Source organism: Strigops habroptila, chromosome 2, assembly GCF_004027225.2.
Source record: "Strigops habroptila isolate Jane chromosome 2, bStrHab1.2.pri, whole genome shotgun sequence".
NCBI classification, from domain to species: domain Eukaryota; kingdom Metazoa; phylum Chordata; class Aves; order Psittaciformes; family Psittacidae; genus Strigops; species Strigops habroptila.
Window position 1 is genome coordinate 106,768,064 of NC_044278.2, and position 24,052 is coordinate 106,792,115.

General features: G+C 38.5%; 1 protein-coding gene across 2 annotated transcripts in view; it reads right to left on the reverse strand.

Moving 5' to 3' along the window:
* Positions 1-10,796: 10,796 nt before the first annotated feature.
* Positions 10,797-24,052, reverse strand: part of ATM (ATM serine/threonine kinase) — a 63,037-nt gene continuing 49,781 nt past the window's right edge. For both annotated transcript variants that reach the window (XM_030476133.1, XM_030476134.1), the window contains 13 exons: positions 23,247-23,360; positions 22,693-22,851; positions 21,401-21,539; positions 20,969-21,051; positions 19,392-19,532; positions 18,342-18,458; positions 16,725-16,874; positions 15,847-16,012; positions 14,905-14,991; positions 14,713-14,827; positions 13,131-13,194; positions 12,328-12,464; positions 10,797-12,194 (listed from right to left, as the gene is read on the reverse strand). In XM_030476133.1, coding sequence (XP_030331993.1) covers positions 12,014-12,194; positions 12,328-12,464; positions 13,131-13,194; positions 14,713-14,827; positions 14,905-14,991; positions 15,847-16,012; positions 16,725-16,874; positions 18,342-18,458; positions 19,392-19,532; positions 20,969-21,051; positions 21,401-21,539; positions 22,693-22,851; positions 23,247-23,360 — 1,653 coding nt within the window. In that variant the 3' untranslated portion in view covers positions 10,797-12,013. The remainder of the gene's footprint in view (positions 12,195-12,327; positions 12,465-13,130; positions 13,195-14,712; positions 14,828-14,904; positions 14,992-15,846; positions 16,013-16,724; positions 16,875-18,341; positions 18,459-19,391; positions 19,533-20,968; positions 21,052-21,400; positions 21,540-22,692; positions 22,852-23,246; positions 23,361-24,052) is intronic.

The window sequence follows — 24,052 nt, forward strand, 5'->3', positions numbered from 1 at the left end:
GCAAATGAAAAACTACCTTTAATATCTTTGGGTTTGAGACACAGGTTATCTTCTAAGACTAGCTAAGCAGTTTCCTATTTCTAGGGACTTAATACCTTGACAAATACCTTGACAAGTTGTCCCCTAAATCAGTTCCCAGAACTCCATCATGTGTCAAGACTAGCAAAAAACCTAAAGCAAGTAAGAAAATTATATGCGAAATTGGCAAAGTTACAGAGAAGAAACTTTTATTGTTTTCCAGTTAGATTTACTGTTACACCATCAGGTACAATTTTAATGATCTATCACCGGATGTGAAAAGCCTAATGAATGTGGCTGATAAAACTGTGTAATTTTCAGGGCAACAGGAGCAACATCAACTCTCACTGAACTCAGAAAACTGGCTCTTGAAAATTACATCCTATCAGATTGTAGTCTGCTACATGTTTCTGAGAATAAAATGATCTGTTCCTAAGGAATTCTCAGTTCCATAGAAAAATGAGAAAATATGGAATGATACTGTCATTTAAGTAACCTAATTTAATAAGTGAATAAATTCAGACATTTTCAGGGGCTTCTCACTTAAAATGCTTTGGTTTTACTTTTACTTGGCAAAAATCTTCTTTCTCTTCCTGAAAAATCATCAATTCATGAAGAATCAATTGTTCATTGGCTTCTGATACAGGCTTTCCTTTGGAAGAGAAAACAAGTAAAGCAAACAAATCCCAAGTGGCAAAATTAGCTCTCGGGCTTCACAGGAACACTTGTTCCTGGCATGGAGCTGGCAGATACTCCCTCAGTTAGCTCCTCGAGATCTGAGAACCACAACACCTCTCCTGGCATTTCCCTATTGCCAAGCAGAATTCACTTACAGCAGTGAAACTAGTCCCTACATTTTCAGTTAGGTTGGCACCTATTATATTACAGGGTCCTCTCTGTCCTTCCAATGAACAATGTCATGTATTTATAGTTACCTATTCGTATAATAATGGACATACATTTGTATTATGCCTGTATTGTCAAACTAATACTTGTCTGGATTTAGCTTTGCATTTTAATTTAATATGAAATTACATGTTATTACTTTCTTTAATAGATTTTAATTTGGAGCACTGATGAAGATGAAGGCCTCTGGCAAGATCTGGCTCTTAAAACTGGCCTGAGCACTTTTCAAAAGCTACCTGTGAGTTGCATAGTTGGGCCTATTTTCAAACAGAATTTAGATTACTTACAGCTTTTTGATCGCAGTTTCAAAGTCTCTGTCTTTGAAACCAAGTTGCAATGTCAACTGATGTCACTGATGTAAATCAAGGGTGGGTTTCTGCATGTGCTTTATGTCTTCTTCATTCAAGGATTCTGAATCTCCTTGATACATACAGGCAAATGCTTTAGCGAAACAGTATCTCCTGGCTTATTCAGTACAGGCACCCTTTCTTCTATCTGTCTGATTTTACCTATGTAGCTGATCTAACAGTATTAACTTCAAAGATTTATTTTAAAAGTTATTTTTTGCTGTTGATAAAATAAATAGCAGGGGGGTTGGAACTAGATGATCTTCAGGTCCTTTCCAACCCTAACTATTCTATGATTCTATAATATGCTACATGATAAGAAGGATTAACAAATCAAAATGAAATAAAGTCTTTTCTTTCTCCAATTAAAACTGCCATTACCTGGGACTGCATCTACAGTGTGAGTATGAAAGTAATCTATCACATTACTGACAAAGAAAGTCAGTGGAGTACACTTATCTACAATATCTATAATATCTAACTGATCATGGGAGAGTTTACTCTATCCAGAAATAAAGTGACTAATTACGTTATCTAGTAATCTCATTTAAGAAACAGAGATTCCACTTATCAAAGTGATGGGCATTGCACAAAAATACAAAGGGACACCCATATTCTTTTAAAAAGGGATCAATTGAGAAATTCAATTATCTTCAGCTGTCATTGAAATCAGTGACAAAACTTACCTTGTTGACAGTGGGTATTATTTCCTTCTTCTAATTCTTTAAGAAATGAGATACTGTGACAGGGAGGACACTCACCAATGTTTTCCTTTCTGAATGTTCAGGATTCAGTGATAATTTAAACTCTTGAACTATTCAGTAATAGAGATATCATACTAAACGAATATCAAATTAAAAACAAAACAACAAAACCACCACTTTTTTGCTGCTTCTCTTGACAGAAGTCAACAGAGTAATCAAAAGCCCTAAATCACACATGCTCACTCTGGTCATCAAACTTTGGTATATGCTCAAAAGCTAGCAAGGGAGAGGGAATTGTCTGGTTTGCCCCCCAGCACACAGCAGTGTTCAGCAGCACACCGATTTCTTTGTAGTCAGTCTTTTCAAGTGCTGAAAACACAAAGCAGTTGCATTTCACTGGGATTCGTTTCCTAAAACAATTGTCTTTACGCTCTCGTAGCTCTTTCTGGTGAAGAAATGTCTTCATTTCCCTGCTCTGCAGGAGGCTGCTGTGGCCTTGATCTCGGCTGGCTGCGGCGTGGGAGGGCCGAGCTGCCTCCCGCAGCTCCTGCACGCCGAGCCGGGGAGCGCGTTGCTGCAGGACCCACCTCTCCCACCAGCCCCCTGTGAGTCACCCTCTCCTCCCTTCTTGCTCCTCAAGGGAAAAGGGAGATTCCCCCTCGCATTCCCGGCATACCGCTCCGCGGAACGCCGCTCTTACCGGCCCTCCCTTACCACAGGCTCCACCTTAACTTGGGAGCAGAACAAAGCTCTCACCTCCTCTGCTGGAACCCGCTGTTCCTGCAGGCTGCCCTTCAGGGGCGGGAGAGCGGGGCATGGGCACGGACGCGCCGTGTTTACCGTGGGTTCGAACACTTCCTGAAACCGCCCCTTTTCCAGAGGGGGTGTCCGCGTTCCCCTGGCCAGGGGAGGGCCGCCCCGGCTCCCGGGAGCCGCTGGCCCGCGGACGAAAGGCTCTGGGGGAGCGTTCCCCGCACAAGGGGGAGAAAGCCCGGCCCGGCCCGGCTCGCCGTGCTTAGCGGCGGCTGCGGGCGCTCCGCCTGCGGGGAGCCGTCATCCCACTCCCGCTGCCACCCTGCCCTGCCACGCCGGTGGGTTCCCCGTGAGGGAGGGCGGCGGGCCCAGACCTCCGGAGCCCCCCGCGGGCCGAGCGGGCGGGAAGCACGTTTGTGATGTGGTGACACGGGGTCCGGGTTGTGGAAATCACAGAATCACAGAGCGGTTCGGGCACTGCAGTGTTTTTGAACATCCCTGGTCTTCTACCGGTCGTCCCAGACTAACCCATGGATCAGTGGGGACTATGTCTTTTTTTGGCGTAGTCCATAGCGTGTGGTGAAGGACCCATAGCGGGGACCTCAGATACAAAGGGACAGCTATCATCAGTAGGATAGTGCTGTATTGCTGGAGGAAAGTGTTCTTCAAGTGTCACAAGTAGTTACCGATGGCTAGAGAAGAACTCAAGGAAGGATCGGGATATGATGACCTGATTTTATTAAAAAAAAAAAAAAAAAAGGAAAAAGATGGGTAGGATTAAAACATTTTTAAGACTAGCTCTGTAAATCTAAGCTGGAGAAGAAGAGTTGAGTTTTACTTACTCATTTTTTTCAGGACTAACAAATGATGCCTGGTTGCAACATCCTTCCTAAGTAATGAATGTGGGACTGTGTACCAGTATGTATTTCTCTCTAAAAGCTCTTTCACTATTAGCTTATTGTAATATCAAAATAAAGTATTTCTTCTAACAATGTGTTCAATTTCTCTTACACGAATATGATTTATTAGACCATTTCAAAGACTGTGATAATTAAAATCTGTAAGGTTGGACATGGGAAAATCTGTTTGCAGCTTTTTTCCATAACTAAAATACAAAGCCTGGCTTTTTGGGTGTATTTGCACATCTCTACAGGACATGCATATGTACAACAAAGAACATATGAGTTTCAGAGGAACAGATCTTCCTCTTCTGGTGAAGAGCATTTACCCTCAGGAGATAAAGGCTGAAGTTGCACAGTACACTGCAAAGTCAGTTACTTACATTCTACTAGTGGCTTGTTGCGTTCTACTAGTGGCTTGTATCATTGTTTTCTGTTTGTGGCATAGTGGTGTAAAGCAAGGCTCATTACAGTAATATAAATCAAACAGTACTTTTAATTGCCCCAGTCTTTTCTGGGTCCCACAGTTACGGATGCACTGTGAGGTTGAAAACAACTGAAACTATGATCTAAGGGAAAACAAAGCTGAACATCAAAGTAAAGGCAAACAAAATAACGTGAAGAAAGAAAGGAAGAAACTAAGGATACAGAAGGTGGCTGTCTTTTAGAGTTAATTATAATGGAGTGGAACTCTTTTCTTACAAGCCACTTGAAAGCTGTTTGATAATTATAAAAATATTTATAGGCCAAGTTGACTTCCTTTGCTTATTCCTGAGAGACTGTAGATGGTGTATTCTTTAGTCAGCTTTGTCTGCTTGCTGGAAACCTCATTATGTTTTGCATGTTTTCTAGTTTCTCTAGTAAAAGATCTAAACCTGATCAAGAGCTTGTTTCTGCAAGTGCTACCAAGTAGTTGAGGCAGAGTATTCACAGTAACATACTGTTTCAGACTTAATTTCTCAATGGGGTGGGAGCATTATAGATGGCTATTTTTCTACTTGCAAACGGAGTTGCTAGGTGTTGCAGCAGAAGCTTCCATCGCATTCAGACTAGGTACTGTAAATACTGTTTTATGGTATGCGATATTCACTGTGGTATTCAATCTGGATGCACAAAATCGCCACTGCATGAAGTATTAAGGAGATTTGCATACATTAAATGTATTCAACTAAACTAGTCAAGGTGGATTAAACTAGATGCTTAAATTCACAGTCTCTGCAGTCCTAAGTGCTTGTCAGTCTGATTGACTCAGATTTGTGGGCAGTCTGCTCCTACTAAGAGCATGGCATTTCTTCATCTCAGTTTTTCTGTTGATTTTCAGTTGAACCTGGTTTTTATGACAGACTTTTAGCAGCCAGATTTATTCTACCTGTCTTTGGTCACTTAGCAAAGATACATCAGTGAGGACAGTAGCTGATCGAGGTCCCTGTGTAGTCAACAGGAAGAAATTGTTATCTTTGTATGGCAACTAATACATTAGCTGTTGTAAAGTTGCTTTGGGAAGTACCTTTCTAGCTCTGGTAGCTACAGGGTGAGCCTGTGATGCATATGCTCCTGACTTCAATACTACAGTGAGACTTGAAAAATGGCATGAAATGCTTAAATATTCTTTTACTCGAAATGTCATGGTACATGCATCTGCTTCGATTTAGGCATAAAATACTTGCCTCTTGATTTTTGATATTTAAATTACGTGAAATATCATAGTCCTATGTAAATGCCTCATGCTTTTAAGGTATTTAATTAAGAACTAAAAATTATGGCTACAACACCTGAAATTGCTGGAAGGAAGCTAATTTATTGCTAAAATTATTGCCCAGCTGCCTGGCATTTTTACTAAATTTCTGCTTTTCTTCCATAGCTATTTGGCTTCTGTTCCAAACCTTCTCCTCCTTATTTAAGTCTGCATTATGAACAAAACATCACTAGCATACCTCACATCAATTATACATGAGGCTAATGAATCATTAGGCACTGTTTGGACTTCTGTTCAAGCTGTAGTATAGAGGCCAGGGCGAAAGTTTATTTTTCACAAGGTGATCCCTTTCAGTAAGAGTTAGCATGGAGTAAGGAGGAAGTATGCAGGTAGGAACTATAGAACCATTTCATAACTTTCTAGAGAAAAAAATTCATGTACCATCTGTGCAGTGAGTTAGAACTCCAGGTGAGAGTACTCCTGAAAGGCAGATATTCTGTGCTGGACTCCTCATTGCTGATCATGGTTCAGCATTTATTTCTGAAGTTCAGTGATCATTGCTCCAGACACCGGTAATGTCCAACTTTGAGAAAACAAGCCATACAAGGCACTCTAACCATGCAGGTTGACACTACCTAAGAAAACTGTCTTTCCACAGTGAAGTGTATGCAATTATTGCCACGAGCCCTCCTCTATAGCAATATGCAGCAAGGCAATCAGTCAGCTCAATCCCAAAGCTTTAACAGTCCATTAAATTGTGGTTTGAAATACACAACTCTTGCAGCCACCAAGATTTCTGATTACTTCATTTATCCTTTTGAATTTCTCTGAGGATTAACTAGTGTTACCGTCTTTTATTGTTGGCATGCACAACAAAAGTTAATCAAAGCTGTAATATGACTGTATGTGCACTTAATGTATTTTAGGATTATGTTTGTTTTGTTCTTGACTGTACTTTTTGAAGAGAAAAATACAATCTTATAAAGGCAAATGCAGTTCTTTGCAGCACTTTCCTTCTGTCTATATTTAGCACTCCCAGTCTTAGGAAACGGGTGTCTTTTTGCACATAACAAAAAACATGACAAAGACCAAACATCAATACATGGGAGTGATCTCATGAATTTTTCAGGAAAAACAGCTGGTTCATATTATTCCACAAGGATAAATCACTCTCAGACTGTAAAAAAAATTGAGCCTTCTACAAGGAGGCCCTAATTTTCTTCTTAGAGGATGATAAAGCATTTTTAAGTATATTCTAATTAGTTCATAGAAAGACTTGGAAGACCAGTATTGAAAATAATGAGTTATTCATAAATTGGATATGTTAAGCGCATTGTGACAGCCAGCATTTAAAGTAAATGACCTATTTTATATACGGAACATGTTGTAAGAGCCTCCTCCTCCAGCTAAGCAATCCATTAAACTCCTTGGTGTATAGTCAGTTGGACCACTTACTTACCGAGACAGTCATATTTCTAATAAAGAGTAATTGGACAATGCAATAGGATAGAAATGTAATTTTTTTTTCTTTTTAGACCATCAAATTAATTTATTAAAATGATTTTACAGACATATGATTTCTTAAAGCATTATTTAACTTTAGAAGCTTCAAGCATGCCTATAATTAAGCGATGAGAAGTTCTTTCACAGCAGCAAAATATAAAAAGACCCCTCAGCTACATCTGTAATGCAGATGCTGTAATGAAAACAGGAAACAATGAGTGAAGTAGTGGAGAGACAGGCTGAAAGCTGCGTCCAGTAAGGGCTTTTGAAATCCAAAAAATAAGGGTACTTTGAAACCAATAGAACCAAGACTCAAAGGTGAGATGGAAAGCGGTTAACGACAGTGGGAACAGGGCAAACAGGGAGCCCACAAGCTTACTTCTGTGTTTCACATAAGGTAGAGCTGGTAATTTGGAACTGAATGATGACAGAACACTTCTGCTTTAAGTAATCATTGTACATCCTGAGGAGAACCACGCTTTCAAAGGTCTGTTTATCTTTCCCTATATAATGTCTACGTTAAAACAATATCTCATGTATCGTCATTGCTTTAGGTGACCTTGTGTGTAAATGATAGAATTAGGATAAGCAGATAAGATATAAACAGCTGTGTGTCACATGGAGGTTTGCACCCACAGTGGTTTTCACAGACCTAAGTAAATTGATTTAAAACTGGTTTTAATTACACTGGTAGGACTGCTGTGTGCTGATAGGGCATCAGTCAGGCCTCAGTTTCTGTGTTTTGACATAGCCAGGGGGCTTTTAGTGTGCATCATCTACTTAGGCATTGTGCAATGTGTAAGTGTGTTAACATACATTACTGACTGATTAAGGTAGTGAGGCAAGTCAAGAAACCGAAACAAAATTACATAAAGAGCCAGATTCTCATTTGCACTTACATAATTGAAAATGCTTGATGTAATGCAGAACTTACACCACTGCCTGGAAGAAAATTGGCCAACAAACTGATTTTGTGAGAAATTATATTTTTTTAACAATAGAGCAATACTAAGTAGAAATTACTAAGTAAAACCTCAGCATTGATATCAGATTATGTCTCATAATTACAGAATGGTTTTTTTCTCTTTTCTAACTACTATAACATAAAGTTTTCTGTCACAGAGCATATGCTGTTTCACTGTGCCTCTGGAGTATCCTTAATGCTAATTAGCCTCAGTGTTCCCAGAGCACTGATGGACAAGCGCAGGAAAATCTTCCCACAGAGAGCACATACCTGACTTGCAAGAATTTTTTAGGATCTTGATCTGTCCACCCAAAGCCCCCATGTTGACACCTCCCCCCCCCATGTTCACTTTCACAAAAGCAGAGAAAATTGAGCTTATGGACTGGCAATTTTGTGTTCTGGAAATTAAACAAATGGCATAGCAGGAATGAAGCAATTTCCCCAAATGTAGTTCTGCTTCTGCAGCACAGCTATTGCTTGGTTTATAGAGAGTTGGACAGCTATCGTGCATATGAAGTTCTTCAGCCTGTAATGCTCCAGGCTGAACAGCCCCAGCATTCTCAGCCTGTCTTCATAGGAGGCACTCCAACCCTATGATCGATCTTCTATACATAACTGCATTTTCTTATCGCCCTTCCTTCTTTGCATCAAGCACACACGGTATAAAGCACCTGAGGCAGCCGAATAAGCTCAGATCTTGCATGTTGTGTGTTGTATGACAAAATGGATGTGTAATGAGGAACAGTTGTGGATGCAGCAGCAAGAATTCTGCAGGGCAGACAAGGGTGTAGTCACTTTGCACGTTTTTTATGGACACATGTACAGTAGTGAGGAAAGAATGGGGGAGCTGGGAGAGAAGCTCTGTGTGTCTTTAAAGATATCACTGACATTATTCACTATAATGCTCTGAAAGTTGACATGTACTTACAGTGTTAGTGTGCAGGATAGATGATGAGAGCATTTGTTATGTGAACAACATGTTAAGTCTTCTCATATAATCAGGATACAGGTAAGACTTTGAATTGTGTTGGGAAGAGAACCTAAACCCTCATTTTGCACACTTCCCAGCTTCCTCGCTGAGCTTTCACTCTTCAACCCACCTGCTGAAATGATCAATTTTATTTAATGCTAATATTAAAGTGTCATCATTAATGCTCGCATTAGGTAATCTCTCTCTGAGAGCTATTCCAGGCTATCTACAGGTTCCACAAGACAACACAGCTGCCTTATATGGCTGCTTTGAATTCACAGGGGTGAAAATAGTAGTTGGAACCTAAAGAGTCATCACTTCCCAATCACACACAACTGAATTCCCCCAGGCAGATTTTGGAATCGCCCGTTTACAAAGGCAACCCTTTGTCACTGAAGCATTACCACTTGTGCAGGCACGGAATAACAACATTCATGAGGAGTACAATTAGTGACAATGTGTAAGAGTACATTATCCCTTGAAAATATGAAACCTAACATTTTAGTGCATTCAAAAAAATATAGTAGTGTTGAATGCTTTTTATGAACTCAGGAGTTTCACAGTAACATAGACTAGTGACCTAGTTAATTCAGAGTTACTGAGAAAATTATTTTCAGGTGGTTTTATCTGTAAGAACAAAGCCTCATGAAGGCTGATGTCCTTGTAAGGACCTCTCCAGGTGGCGTGTTCAATCTGATTCCTATTCATGGGACAGAGTTCCTTGCTGATGGCAAAGCTCAAGTCAAGGTGTGTAATTCAAATTGGTTTACCTGCTAACGCTTCACTTTTTCATAGTTCATACTCCTGAGGACATCTCTCCAACACATGGTTCAGCAGGAAAAAGCCAATTTCAAATAAATACGTTCCCATTTAAAAACTCTTCCCCATCACACTAGATCACAGGCTCATTTCTCTTAGAAATTATCTTTCCTAAATGTAAATGTTTAATGTTACTAAGGTGCATTCCAAGAAAAAAAGACTTGTCTCACTTATTTCCAGCTTACTAATACAGTAAATATATTTGAGGCTCATGAGTACTGACCTACCTTACCATCACTAGCAGCATTAACAGCATTCCCACCCAGGTTTTATTTTTCTATTCTTCTACAAGGAAGGTGGTAACTATAGAGGATACATTTTTGCAACCACTCACTTTCTAATCTTGACTTCTAAAAATTAAGGCATTAAGGAACAAAAAGAAAGCACAGTCTCTTATGGTTGCTATTTGGCTACATGAGGCTTTGCACGGATGACAATTATCTCAAGAATGTTAGATTACTCAAACACAGATCTCATAGTAACAGGATTGTATCACATGGATTTTGACTGCTTTGGAGACACTAAGATTTGTTAATAGTTCAAACTATTTTCATGTGTTTGTCAGCTAACTGGCATTTCACTGCTACAGGAGCTTACAAATAATGTAAGCAGGTTTAAAGTACATTTACAATATCTACATGCATTTTTATCTGTGTTTCAATCAGCTTGAACAATGAAAATATACAGACACTCAAAACCTAGGCACTGAACACCACATTAACAGCATTGCAGAGGAATAATTATTTCCTCTGAAGTCAGACTTTCCTGAGACAATCATATTAATATTAATGGTTGCCCATTTGCTATAAGTAAAAAACCTAAACTGCAGCCCAGCATGACACAATATTTAAGTGGAGCAGCAGTAACTCATGAAGGAGGGAAAGGATCTGCCATGTGCTTTTATGCAATACTCATTCACATGTCAGCTAGGAGTTCTAGTATTAATTACTGTAAAAATGCCTAAAGAACTTCCTCTACAAGAAGCATGAGAAACATTTCCAGAAATGCTACCAGATTTTTTATGTCTGTGCTTTTTGCTTAGTCCTTTCCTCCCTGCCATTCTGTAATTGCTTGGTAGGACTTTTCTCCCTTTCCTAAGTGTCACTCAAAATTCGCAGATGGAGTATGTGCAGTTAAGTTTCATCTTCAGAGAACAAATCACTGTATCCCAGGATGATAATTCTTCCCCACAGAAAAGCCAGGATGCGCTTTTGGTTCCAAGGATCAAAAGAAATTTATATCAGCTTCATGAAAACATAATACAAGAGACTCATCTTGCCATGTTGACATTAACTTATAAAACAAAGACAAAGCATAAAAATTGTGGGAACACCATACAAATAAAAATCACTGAAATGCTAATTAGAACAGAAATTCTTTGCTATACTGCTGTAAAAAAGCAAAAGGTGTAAACTAAGATTATGTCAGAGTATGCCAAATTTTATTAATGTTTTTATACATAAAGATGATTCTGGAAGATATATCAAATATACCAGCAAGGCTGTTACTTGAGTGGATTCTCCTATTACCTGTATTCATTGACTATCCAATTACAGTAGGTATATTTATTTGAGGAGCAATGTGTTCTGTGCAATTGGAATGGGATTTTTGTGCTCAAAATACAACTTCAGTGTTTCCGACTGGAGTTTATTCCAGATACAGAATGGCTGTTAGAGGCTTTAGAGGCATATCTGGTATGCTGAGCTGCATTGTACAGTCAGCCTATTTTATCAAGGAAGACTGAGCTACAAAAGCTAAATATTTTTCATTGTTTCATACTATTAAAGCAGTATTATAAAAATAAAGTACCAACATAATCTCATTTACAACAGGAAGAAAAGCAGCTGTATTATACTTGGCTCAAAGTTTGTATCTGTATAAAGAAATGTCCATTTAACTAAGTTAAAAAAAAACCCCAGCCCCGAGAACCCTCAGTTCCTTAAACATGAGGTTCTCTGGTTTTCTTTTATATTCATTGTAGCGTTATCTTTCAAGTATAACCCCCCTTTTGAAATGCACTTTAGCTAGTTATTGCATGACTCCTGGTTTTTAGATCATCCATTCTGCACGGTCATGTTACCATACAGAATTATTACATACAAGGCTCCAGCTATTTAACATGTACACAAAAGCGATGAATCTCAGGCTTTAAAGACTATAACACACCCAGTATGCCCAAACAAAGTCCTTGCAGGTCACAAGGAACATCAAACTGCTGGTTGGTACTTTATGCTGTATGGTGAACATAAGCGGACAAAAAGTGTTTTCTTCATAAGAGGTTATTGAAGAAAAAAACATCTGCCAAACACTGGTAGATATAAGCCTCACGGTTGCTCTTGCTCTATCTTTTAACTGTGAAATACTGACTCGAAATGTTATGACACTTGCTGCATAAAAATAGGTTTCTTCTAAAAACGTGCTGGATCCTTCCAAGTCACACCCAGGGTTTCCATCCGAAAAAGAGCTGGCTCAGATTTTTGGGGTCCATAGCCTGCTGTATGAGGAGGTTCACCTGCCCTCCCACGCTGAGCACTGTTCCCTCCTCAACACCCTTCAGCTTCTCCTGAAGTCTCATCAGAACACGCTCGGCCACTTTGTTAAAACTCTGGTCATCTCTGCTGGCAGAATGGAAAACCAGAAAACAAGTGCACTAGGTATAGACCCTGAACAACACGAGCAACATGGAGTAGGAAACTGTAAAGCAAGGTGACGGGGCAGGGGGCAGGCAGTAAGAAAGAAATCTTGCACCTGGCTTTTCGTTTACATTCTTGTGGATCGGCGTTGAGCGTGGGGTTCATGTCAGCCTCATCCTCTGGTCGCTGCTGCAAATACAAAGCTTTCAAGGGGTTGATGGTCCAGTGGAAAAGAGGATCATAGAGCAGCACCTACACAGTAAATAAACCTCTATTTAATTTAAACTGTTCATTACAGCTCGTTCAGTGCCCCAGCAGGAAAAGAAACACTCATAATGCTCACACTAACCACAATATTAGGAGGTGTTTTGGGGGTTGGGGTTTTTTTAATCCCATAGAATTGGGCTGAATTGCTTGGTAGACAGTCCAACAATTAAACTGCATCTGACCATCTGCAGGTATTGGTGGTGTTCACCCTTGACTCAGTTTTGCCACTCAGTCCCATCTCAAATTAAAAGGTCATTTTTTAATACACTAAAGATCATAATTAGTTTTTAATGTATAGTATAAGCTGCTTTTAAAAACTATTTTAATTCTCTTCTTTGTGACTTATGCAAAGGGGATTTAATTCAGTCGTCACTGCTTATGCTAAGAATGTTGCACCATGGCTAGAAGCATTTAGATACTGATCAGGGAAAACTGCATATGCCTGAAACAAAGAGATCCCAAAGAAAATGCAAACTGGTCATAATTTTATTGAAGATTACATGAATTCACAAATCTGGCCAACACTACTGCATTCAAATTCAACAGAACCCCCCACATAAATATTTGGTATAGTAATGCATACGAAGACAAAGAGATGAAACTGAAGATATTCTGGCAGGTTACTGTCAGAAAGAATGACAAAATGCTCACCTCCACAATAGTCAGCAAAGCTTCTTGATTATTTCTCATAACAGCCATTGTTTTCTCACAGCATCTGGAAAATATTTTACTGTATTTTTAGGTTCTTTTTGGCAAAATAGAATGGTATTTTTATCATTTAATAACAGATATTTGTACCCTTCTTAAAGGATTTTGAACATATGAGTAACCTCTCTGATACTTCCATTTTGGAAAATTAAAAAAAAGGAGAAATTTAGAGACGTAAGGCCGGAAGAAGACTGGGTAGTTCACTGATTATATTCCCTATGGGAAAGAGATTACCTGTTTCACTATCTTGATATGTTTCTATACACAGAATTAACCACCGAGTTGACACTGGTCCTTGGCTGCAGGAAAGCGTGTGTGAGAGACTTGTGGTGGGGTTGTTCTACAGAAAACAAGCAGCTCCAGTGGGCAGACATTAAGCTATTTCTGAAATCTCTCCAATGAGTTTAGTTACCAAAGCAGTTACCTACATCCATTCCTAAGCAAACTAAACTTGTGCAAGGAATACGAAACTCTCCTTATGGGACAGGTATTCCAGTGAAAGATGGATTAGGCATCCTGTCTACTTCAGGATGAGAACACACCCAACAAAGGTAACTGACTGTGTTCACACCCAATCCTGAGATGACTTGTTTATGCACTTACACCTACACTGTCAGTTACCAGCCAATCTGGCTGAGGCAGAAACAGTATCTGCACCAGTGCCTTTTATACTGTACTTACTTCAGCTGGAGCCAAACAATTCATGGTTTTTCTATATCATGGGACAAAAGTTTCAAAAATAACACGAAATTGTGAATTTAACAGCATCATGTTTAGAATATAAGTGGCAGTGACTGTCCTTCGCAGGACAAAAGTATAGCAGGAACTACTTATTAATGATAATTACTACCTTCCAAACACAATACTTACACTATGTACTTTTTTAAAGACATGAAACCTGGGGTTTGCAAGCACTATGTTCATGAACATCAGGGAAGTCTTGAATGAGAGAAATGTTCTGCTTTGTAGGGCTCTCTCAGGTCATTTCCAGGAGATAGGGTGGAGGTTAACAGAAACTCAGCCCTTTTGGGATTTTTCTGGTTTGCAGCTTAAACCTGTTGTGGGATTTATATTTTGCACTTGCAAAGTGATATCAAATATATGACCCAAAAGAGGAAAAAGACTGCAAATTACAGAAAACTGAACAGAAATAACAGAACAAAATGGTTCAAAGAAATAGTTCTGAATATATAATATAGTTCTGAAGGAAAAAAAATCTAGCAGTCTAAATCAAGGGATGAACTTTAGCCATGGAGCCTTTGGAAGCACTGAGCCATCCCTGAATTCCACAAGAGGGTGATGATAAGCCATTAGTTAGTGAAGAATACTAAGAGCTGGGCAACAATGAACTTGCAATTGATTATTTAATTAAGAACATATGAGTTAGAGGAGAGCATTTAGTTTGGATATTGTCAGTAGGAATCTGAATCTCCTCTCAAGCATCAGAACTATTTAACATGTAACAATCCTAATGCCAGAGGTACTCTGCTGCCTCCTCCCCACTGTGCAATACAAGAGCACCTACCTTCTGAAGACTCCTTCCACGCCAGTAATACCCATTCCATCCACAATGTCCCTGGTTAATCTAAATGGAACAGTCTCTGGTGTGGGAAGGATTTTACCTTGCTCAAAAGCAACCCCTAAATGAAAAGATAATAAATGTTTTTAAAATGTTAGAGTAAAGAAAAAATACAGTTCTCTTGCCTGTCCCACTTACCCAGATCTATATGCACTAGTTCTGCTGTTTGTTCATCTATCAAGATATTCTGAATATGTCTGTCTCCAAGTCCAAGAATGTAGCCAACTAAAACAAAAAGGTAGGTGCTGAAACCATAGTTACATGCCATAATAAAAAACAAGTACAATTTAACAGAGAAGATTATTAGAATCACTGTAATACGTGCAAACAAATTAAAAGTGAGAATATTTCTTCCCCCATGTATAGGTATTACTCCTGTAATGAGCATATGCCATTCCACAAATCCAAAAAGAAAAGGTTGACTGAATGCAATTGCAAGAAGGTTATTCTCATACAGAATTGTATTGTTTTAGCTACTCCACAGACTTCTTGCCCATTTCTCTCTGTGGACAGGTTAAGCAAACAATTTCACAGCTTTCAAAAAAGCCCAACAAACCTGTGATAAAAAGCAAGTGCACAGTAAAATCAGGGTTTGTTATTATTACAATTTACACCTGTTACTGGTTTCCTATTAGCTGATGGGCATGGATAGCAGTAATATTTCTTACAATAATTTTCATCTCAATTCTGGTAAACTGTAGATTTACTTCCAAGATCAAGCTTTTCAACTCAGTTAAAACATTTGAGGCTACAGATGAAATGAATAAATGTTAAATCAAAACAAGAGAGTTAGGTAGAAACTTAAAAAACCCCACCAGAATCTAAAAGTACAAACCACTAAAATATAAAACCAAGAAACACAGAATTTCATTCTCTATTTCTACTGCAGAAAGGGAGGGTGGAGAGGAATGAATCAGAAATCTTCATTACCAAAATAATGCTGGTATTCTTGCTGGCATTTTTTGCCCCTTGCTTCTCCTTTTCTGACGTGTGACAAAAGAATAGCCATTACCTCGGAAATGGTATAAACTCTTTGCTTACATAATCTAAAAAGCCAATGTTAATAATCCAGTATCATACCTATAGAAGATGTCGCCACGCTGCGAGTGTACGCCAGTCGTTTTTCAAACCACACAGCTGGATCCAGGAATTTTTCCATGCAGAAATAACGAAACACAGGTTGGAAATTCTCACAGAGTTCCATGAAGACGATGTATTTCTCTTCAGAGTTTTTCTTTTGTGCAGCCTTTAAACACATAATAAATATTTTCCCCATGACTGACTGCTTTGGAAGGAAACTACCTCTTCCTTTGAAAGGAATAAATTCTTCCTTTCTACCCCCCTCTCCTCTATCAAATGCTGTTCTCGCTCCTTTCTCTGACCTATGGCTTAATGTCTTTTTTACAGCAATCATTAGTTCACCCATTTATCAGGTTTAGTAAACAACTCTATTTTCATATGCAACTCAAGAGGCTACATGGAAAAAACACACTCTTCTTTCTTTGGTTCAGCAGTGGTATGCACTTTACGTGCATGTACAGGTAAGCGCATCTTGCTGGGAGTTACTTCCCCTTGCAACTCTTCTGCTACCTTTGCCTATCTGATAGCTTCATGTCACTGTGAGAAGGTCATTCCCACTCACATGCAAAAGCTGCACAATGCCAAAATTATACTTTTATCCTGTTAATACTATACAGATATGAAAGGAAATAATTTCTTGCACTATCATGGCTTTATAAAGTAACAGGTAAACCTGTCTGCAATTTTCTAAATGTATGGTGAGGTGGTTTGTGGAACCAAACTAAACTAAAAGTCTGAAGATCTATTAATTAAGTCTATCTATGCCACTGGTCACCTTATCGTATGCTAAAAGAACAGTATACAATTCTCCGTAATTCTTGGCCCCCAGTAAAGAATGAACAAGCTATTTTATTAGTTCTTTAGTTGTCGTGACTCACCATCATCATTTTCTGACAGTGATAACTGGAGTAATCTTTTGGCCTGTATCTCTTGTGAGCTCCCTCTTCAGTATTCACAAGGAACTCCCCGATGGGCGTTGTTCCCGAGCACCACTCGAGAACACCACTTCTCTGAGACAAGGGAACCACCTATAAAAACAAACCCACTGCTGCATCAGGGAGGGTCATACACACCACTGGGAATACACATGCTGCAGACCATGGATGCATATTTGTGGGGCTTTTTAAAAAGACAAGAGACCAAACCATACAGCTGGCCACAACATGTGCTTTAAATATGCATGTCTACACATATAAAATACACCCAAGGTTTTTCTGCCAAATACTTGGGTTTCTTTCCTAGCACAGAGAACCTTCCACTACCTACTTCAGTACAATGTTTCTACTCAATTTGCATGTTTGTATCAGTATTTTAGATGACCTCAGAGTGCCCAGAGCTTTCTATGTGTGACTGTGATCATACAAGCATTGTGTGAACAAACACATGGTACCTGCGTGAACGTATCAGGCTCATCTCTCTCTGCTTCCCATCCTAGGGAACAGCTGCTTCCTTCACAACTGGCTGTAATAGTTAGCTCAATTGCTGTAGCAGACAGAACTGGCCAGAACAAGCAATCTCCTGTCCTCAGAGAAACAGCTACTGCCTGTTTCCTTCAATTCTCTTTCCTCATGAAAGTCTCTTTATCTCATCATGCAGCTCTCATTCTCTTTTTCCCTGCCCCCATTCATTTTTTCACACACAGAAACCTGAGTCTTCACTGAAAATTATTAAAAAAAAAAGTGACTCTAACTCCACCTGTGAATTCCTAGAACTATGCCAGCAATTCAGAATAGCTCCTTCAGAGATTCTGTAGTGCACACTTCTCACTTGTCAAAGACAAGAACTTTTACTTAGAGAGTACTTATTCAGAGGTCTATAGTGTGTGGTGTCCCTGCCCATGGCAGGGGGGTTGAAACTAGATGATCTTAAGGTCCTTTCCAACCCTAACTATTCTGATTCACAGCTATTATTATAATACCAAACACATAAAAAGGAAGGAGGAAAGTTCCTGTTCAAATACATTTTCTGCATTCACCATAAGAATTTATTGCTGTATTCCCAATTCCAATAAAAACAGTTCTGCAATTCAAATTCTGCATGAACAGACCCTAGATGGGACTTTTGGATTTTCTGGATTCAATTGTAAAGGAATACCGCAAGACTAAGATTAATTATTAATTAATCAAGGAATATTGCAAGACTAAAATTAATGAGAATTCATAAACTTGTACACTCAAGTAGCAATTTACAATTCAAGAACAGTGCCTGATTTAATTTCTTTTCAATTATATGTTCATATAAAGACAGCTTTGAAGAATATTGAAATATATATTAGGCATCAGAATTTTGTTTAAGGATTTGCACAAAAAAATAATTGTAATAATTGTTGTAATAATTAAATCGTACTGTTTATTCCGTACTTTAAGGAGCAGTGACTATAATAACGCATAAATAAATACACTTTCATGTTGCCTTCCTGGTAAAAGAGGAGTCTGGGGAAATACGCTTTTATTGGTAGTGTTTATTCCTCTGCTGCAGCAGCTGATCAGGGTTACCTTGTATCTTCGGATGGTTAATTTTCTCTTTCGTGTTTCAGTGTTTTGCTGGAGCAATGTATTGCACATCTGGAAAACCTGTTGCATAACAGCATCTTGTCGCAGGTCATCATGCCCCTTTAAAGGAAGCAGACAAAGCAATTAAAGAACACTTTCAGCATCCAACTGCTTGTTCAGTAACTTTGAAAGAATTATTTTTAAAAAATCCACAAAACCCAATTTACTTTTCCACTATACTCACCTGTAATAAAACGTAATTAACAATTGTTTTTTTCTCTTCATTTGTTTCTCTAATAGTGCTCAGCTCCTTAAGTGGAACCATCATTAACTTAAATCATCACCTTTTTCTTTTTTTTTGGACAAATGCTGTTTGATTAAGGTTTCAATCAACCCACATGCCCTATGGTACCCTTTTGAAAACCAGATGTTTCATTCACCATATTCAGCAATCCAGCACACAGCTGAAGAGGCAGCTGTTGCTACTGCAGCTCTGATTACTGGATGCAGATGTAGTGATGCGTCCTTCTCTTCACAACTTTCAAAACTAGCCCATACTAAACAGCAAAGCAGAATTCTCTCAGCGGCTGCTGAACCCTTACAGTCAAAGACAAATGGAAAGAAATCAACTCTGTTTCAAGAGAAAAGACATTATTTTGAGATTTGTGTTTCTATGTGCATGGTTTTGATTGTCTCTGAATTATAATTCTTTTTATATGGGGAAGAAAGAAAAAGGGAGGTATTTCACACAAAATGCAGATGGCTTTTATTTGCTGTAGACTCCAAGTCTTATTAGTTGAGACATGACCACACAAGTTGCAGGTCTGGTAGCTGTCAGGTAAGCTACGGTATATGACATGCATTGTTGAAAAAATAATTACAAAAATATTTATTGTTATTACTTATCATTCTATGATTATTTATATTATATTATTGTTATATTACTTATTATTACTTTGTAATTTCCCTTATTAAAGCATTCCTGAACTGAGAAAACTGAATTGTGGAAAGTTCTCCTCATGGTACAGAAGTCATACAGATGACAGAACCTACCTTCACCAGCTGCCTCCTTTCTTTACCATCTGATCCTACACAATCTATTATTTTAGGCAGATTCACGCCTCCTGCTAAGCGAAATTCTGGCTTAAAAGACTTTATTGTCACCAAATTTTCATACTGTCCTGTGGGATCCACCTGAAATTATAAATTAGTTTAAAATTAATACAGAATCACAGAATGGTTTGGGTTGGAAAGGACCTTAATATCACCTAGTTCCAACCTCCTGCCATTGGCAGGGATGCCTCACACTAGACCATGTCACCCAAGGCTCTGTCCACCCTGGCCTTGAACACCGCCAGGGATGGAGCATTTACAACTTCCCTGGGCAACCCATTCCAGTGTCTCACCACCCTCACTGTAAAGAACTTCTTCCTTATATCTAACCTGAACTTCCCCTGTTAAAGTTTGAAGCCATTACCCCTTGTCCTATCACTACAGTCCCTAAGGAAGAGTCCCTCCCCAGCATCCTTATAGGCCCCCTTCAGATACTGGAGGGCTGCTCTGAGGTCTCCACACAGCTTCTCTTCTCAAGGCTGAAGAGCCTCAATTTTCTCAGCCTGTCTTCATATGTGAGGTTACCTCCATTTCTCCCAGAGAAAGTTGCAATAAGTTGTTTGCAAACCTCATTAGAATACTAGGTGCTAAATATTAATATGAGCACTCCATCATCTATGAGGATAATACCCACAAAGGCTACAAAAATATGCTGAGCAAAGGAGTGAGCTTGATTCCTCCTTGTTCTGCTGGTAGAGGGGACACAGTGCTGCAGACTGCCACAGCACAAGCTCTAACAGAATCTCAGCATGTCCCAACTGGCGTTTTCCCAAGAAAATGTTCATGTATGGTTGGGGGGCATTAGGCTTACATTAGGCTGCAAATGGACCCAATCTACAATCCTAAAACTGTTACAATCTACAGGATCTGTATCTGATCTGTAGCCTGAGGGACTTCAGGGAAGTTTGGCTGCATAGCATTTAAATTTTAGGTGCCTGGCCCAAAAAGCAACTCTACACTCCTGAAAATGGTACGTTTCCTAGGTAGAGCGTGGGGCGTCTGAGTGCCTATGCACCCATCCCATCAAACACTTAAAATGGATTATTCACTGTTACTGAATGGTAAAAACATAAGCTGGCCATTTAAGAACAGAAGAAGAGGCATATCTATTAATTCTCACCCCCTTCTGGACATTAAGTGCTTCCTGAAACTCTGAGCTAGCACCTACAAGACAGGAGATTCACATTCCCAAATCCTCTCTGTGATTCAGGCAGCTCATCACCCCTTCTGATAGTGAAAAACTAGTCGGTGGTAACAGTGGCAAAGCCATCTTCATACAGTAAGCCACAATAAGACGCTATCCATCAAATCTGACACTTTAGGCCAAGGTATTCCAAAGTCTAAGGAAATCACCTCACCCTCATCTCCCACCTGACAGGAAAGTAGCCCTGGTTGGCTGACATATAACAAACATGGGAATTTGATGAAGAGATAGATGCCCTGATTACCATTATAAAAAGTTGAAGTTGATTCTACAATTTGATATTATAATGTATATTTATTTCAACTTCAGTCACCTTAATTTCCATGGTAGGAACCACAACATCATCCAAGTCCTTCAGTTTAACAATTGGCTGGTTAGCTGGAATACTTATTGCTTCTGTAATTAAAAGGAATTCATGTTTTTAAATTCAAAACTACAAACATACATCAAAGTTCACAAAAAACCATTTTACATGGATTTTGAGACCCAAAACCTCACTTCTGTTGAGCTGATGAAGATGACCACAGACAATGAGAGTTTTCTGGAGTTTCATATTTGGCATATGAACCTCACAGTGCAAGTAATTACTATGACTTTTAATCCAGACTAAGTTTATCAAAAATAGGACACAGTGTTAGCATAGTATCTCCTTTAACTAAATATCAGTATTTAGAAATGTATTTTTTAATCCAAGAAAATATAACTTCACTATTAAAAAAACAAAAAATGTTTCTCCAAGACTTACTTCTTTCAGATTTCCATGGAGTAGCATCTACATTTGCTAATATGATGTAGGCATCACAAAGTGCTTCAATATCTCTAACCATACGAACTCTCCTTTTTCTTACGATATTGATTATATTGCTAGCAGCCTCCATTCTGTCCTAGAAAACCCCAATGGAATACAAATATCAGATCTTGCAAACTACACCTTGTAATGTTAAAGATGCATCATAACACGCAGTCAAACAAGTACAGTTGAGACACATCCCATGAAAACAGAGGAAACTGCAATAACGGACAGCCCTTTGTGATGTGAATAGAAATAATTCGAAGAAATGTTGTGTGTTGTCTAATCTGAGATAGTGAGTAAAGTAAAATACTACTGGGAATGGAGACGGTGCACATCTGTCCAGGGAATGTGCAAAAAAAACCCGCAAAAATTCTTCAGGAAAGGGGACAGGCAGGTTTGGATGTTCTTCCACCATCTTTCTGTTTCCATTATTTCCTCCCAACTGAATAAAAAGCCTGTATGCAAAAGGCAAAAATCTGACTGTGTGTCCCTCCTGTGCCTAACTCTGAGACATTCAGCAGAGTTCAGTGTAATCCTACTCATAAGAGTGGGACCACAAAAAACCCACAAATCTGAGAGCAAGGTGAAAAAAGGCCACATGAAAACATGCTGAAAAATAGTATCAGTGTGGGAGGGAAGAGCGTAATGACAAATAACCATGCCAGGCCTACGGTGCTGGGGGAAAGAAGGGGCATTAATCTAGATATGAGATGATTCCAAAGACAGGTTGCAACAAAAATTAAGCAATAACAACATTAACTTGAAGCCACAGTTTGTTATAACCCATCATCATGGCTTTTAACATAAAAAGGTCATATAAAGGAACGAAAGATATACTGCACAAGACTGAATACTTCGATGTTATCACTCAAAGCAGAAAAAATACTCAATTTGAGTATTTTGTGTACTTTTAATAAAAAACCCACTCAAGTCTTTGTTGCTTCTAAAATGCCTTTTACAGACTCACACAAGGACATTTATCACAAAACTCTTTGCAATAATTGGGGCTGTTTGTTGCAGGAAATATTAACTATGTTTTGTTCAATCCCATAATTACTCCTTTTAATAATAATGACCAATGTATGCACAAAAGCAGGGTTTCTTATTACTAAAAGTACTTTTTCCCTCCTCCTCTTTCTTAGCAAAAGTCAGCTAAAATACCCTTTGACATAATTTTTTTTTATCTTTTTTAACAAAATGAAATGACTGAATCTGATTGATAGAATAGATATTTTTGTAGTCACCACATCAAGCTGAGAGATTTCTTTCGGTGCATTTTTCATTAACTCATTTCTTCTTATTGCATTTCGTTTTGTGAGGAGTTCATCTTTGTTAGCATTTGCCAAAGCTAGTATTATAAACAGAGTATGATGGGGATGATCCAGTGAAATTCTAGCTATTAGCTGTGAAGAAAAATAAAAAGATCCCATTATTGAAAACTGTACAGAAGAAAAAAAAATTTAAAATCATCATTAAAATTCTTTTGAACTTCTAAGGTTCCTAATAAGAAATAAAAAGTAAAACAGATTGTATTTCCACAGCTAAAATACATTCAAAACAAACTTCTACACCTGCATAAGACTATTCTTAAACGACAAGGAAATCAATTAAGTAGCAAGGAAAAAAGTCTCCAATTCTCTTCCCCGCTATACTGATTTTGCAGCACTCATTGTTAATACACCTTTATCACCTACATAACTCATTTAGCTGTAATTGCACAAAGGAAGATACATATCATTTAGAAGTATGCATGAGGAAGTCAATCAACTTATCTTTAGATACAACAAGCATAAATTACATTATTCAGAACTTCATGAAATCCTAGACCACCCATCAACTTGGTTCCCATCCGAGCAGCCAGCTGGTACATCAGAGGCAAAAACTTGTATGAAGGGATCTTCTTCGCATTTTTCTGTAGTAGAGAAAAATCAGTTACAAAGCTGTACTAAATACAAAAAAACCCTGTAATCACAACATACCAGGTAAGTGCTAGCAATTTTGGTCTTGCATTTTTTTTTAAATTGGGAATAATCATTGCTGTGTGATCAAATAGCAATCCTGTGAGTATCACATCATCTTGGTCTGTGCCTCCTAAATGCTGCAAGTCCTTCATAAGATAACTAGTTTCTATTGTATCAGAGCAGAGCTGAGATATGTTGATTCAGAATTCATTTCTAGATTCTTTGTGGCAAGAGACAATCCTAATTAAAAAGTACAATCTGGTTTGAGACATGGAACAATTGTTCATTAAAAATATGAGTAAAGAACCACTTTGTATTTTTCAAAGTTAATTATAACACAAAGCAATGATACAGACCTCTGTTATAAACAATCCTTCAGGTAAGAACTGACAGATTTCCTGCACGATTCTAGAAATGACAGAACCAGCCTGAGAATGAGAACTTTGCTGGTCCTTGGCTACTGTGTTATACAGATAATCTTAAAGTATATCCTTTCACTTAAAAGTATATATAATACAAGCTAGAATAACTTACTAAAGGATGTTGGAAGAGGATAGTATCCAAGGTTTGTAAAGAACCATGTGACAACAGTGAAAAGATCATGAGATTATCATACTCAATCATACAGACTTGTTAAATTAAA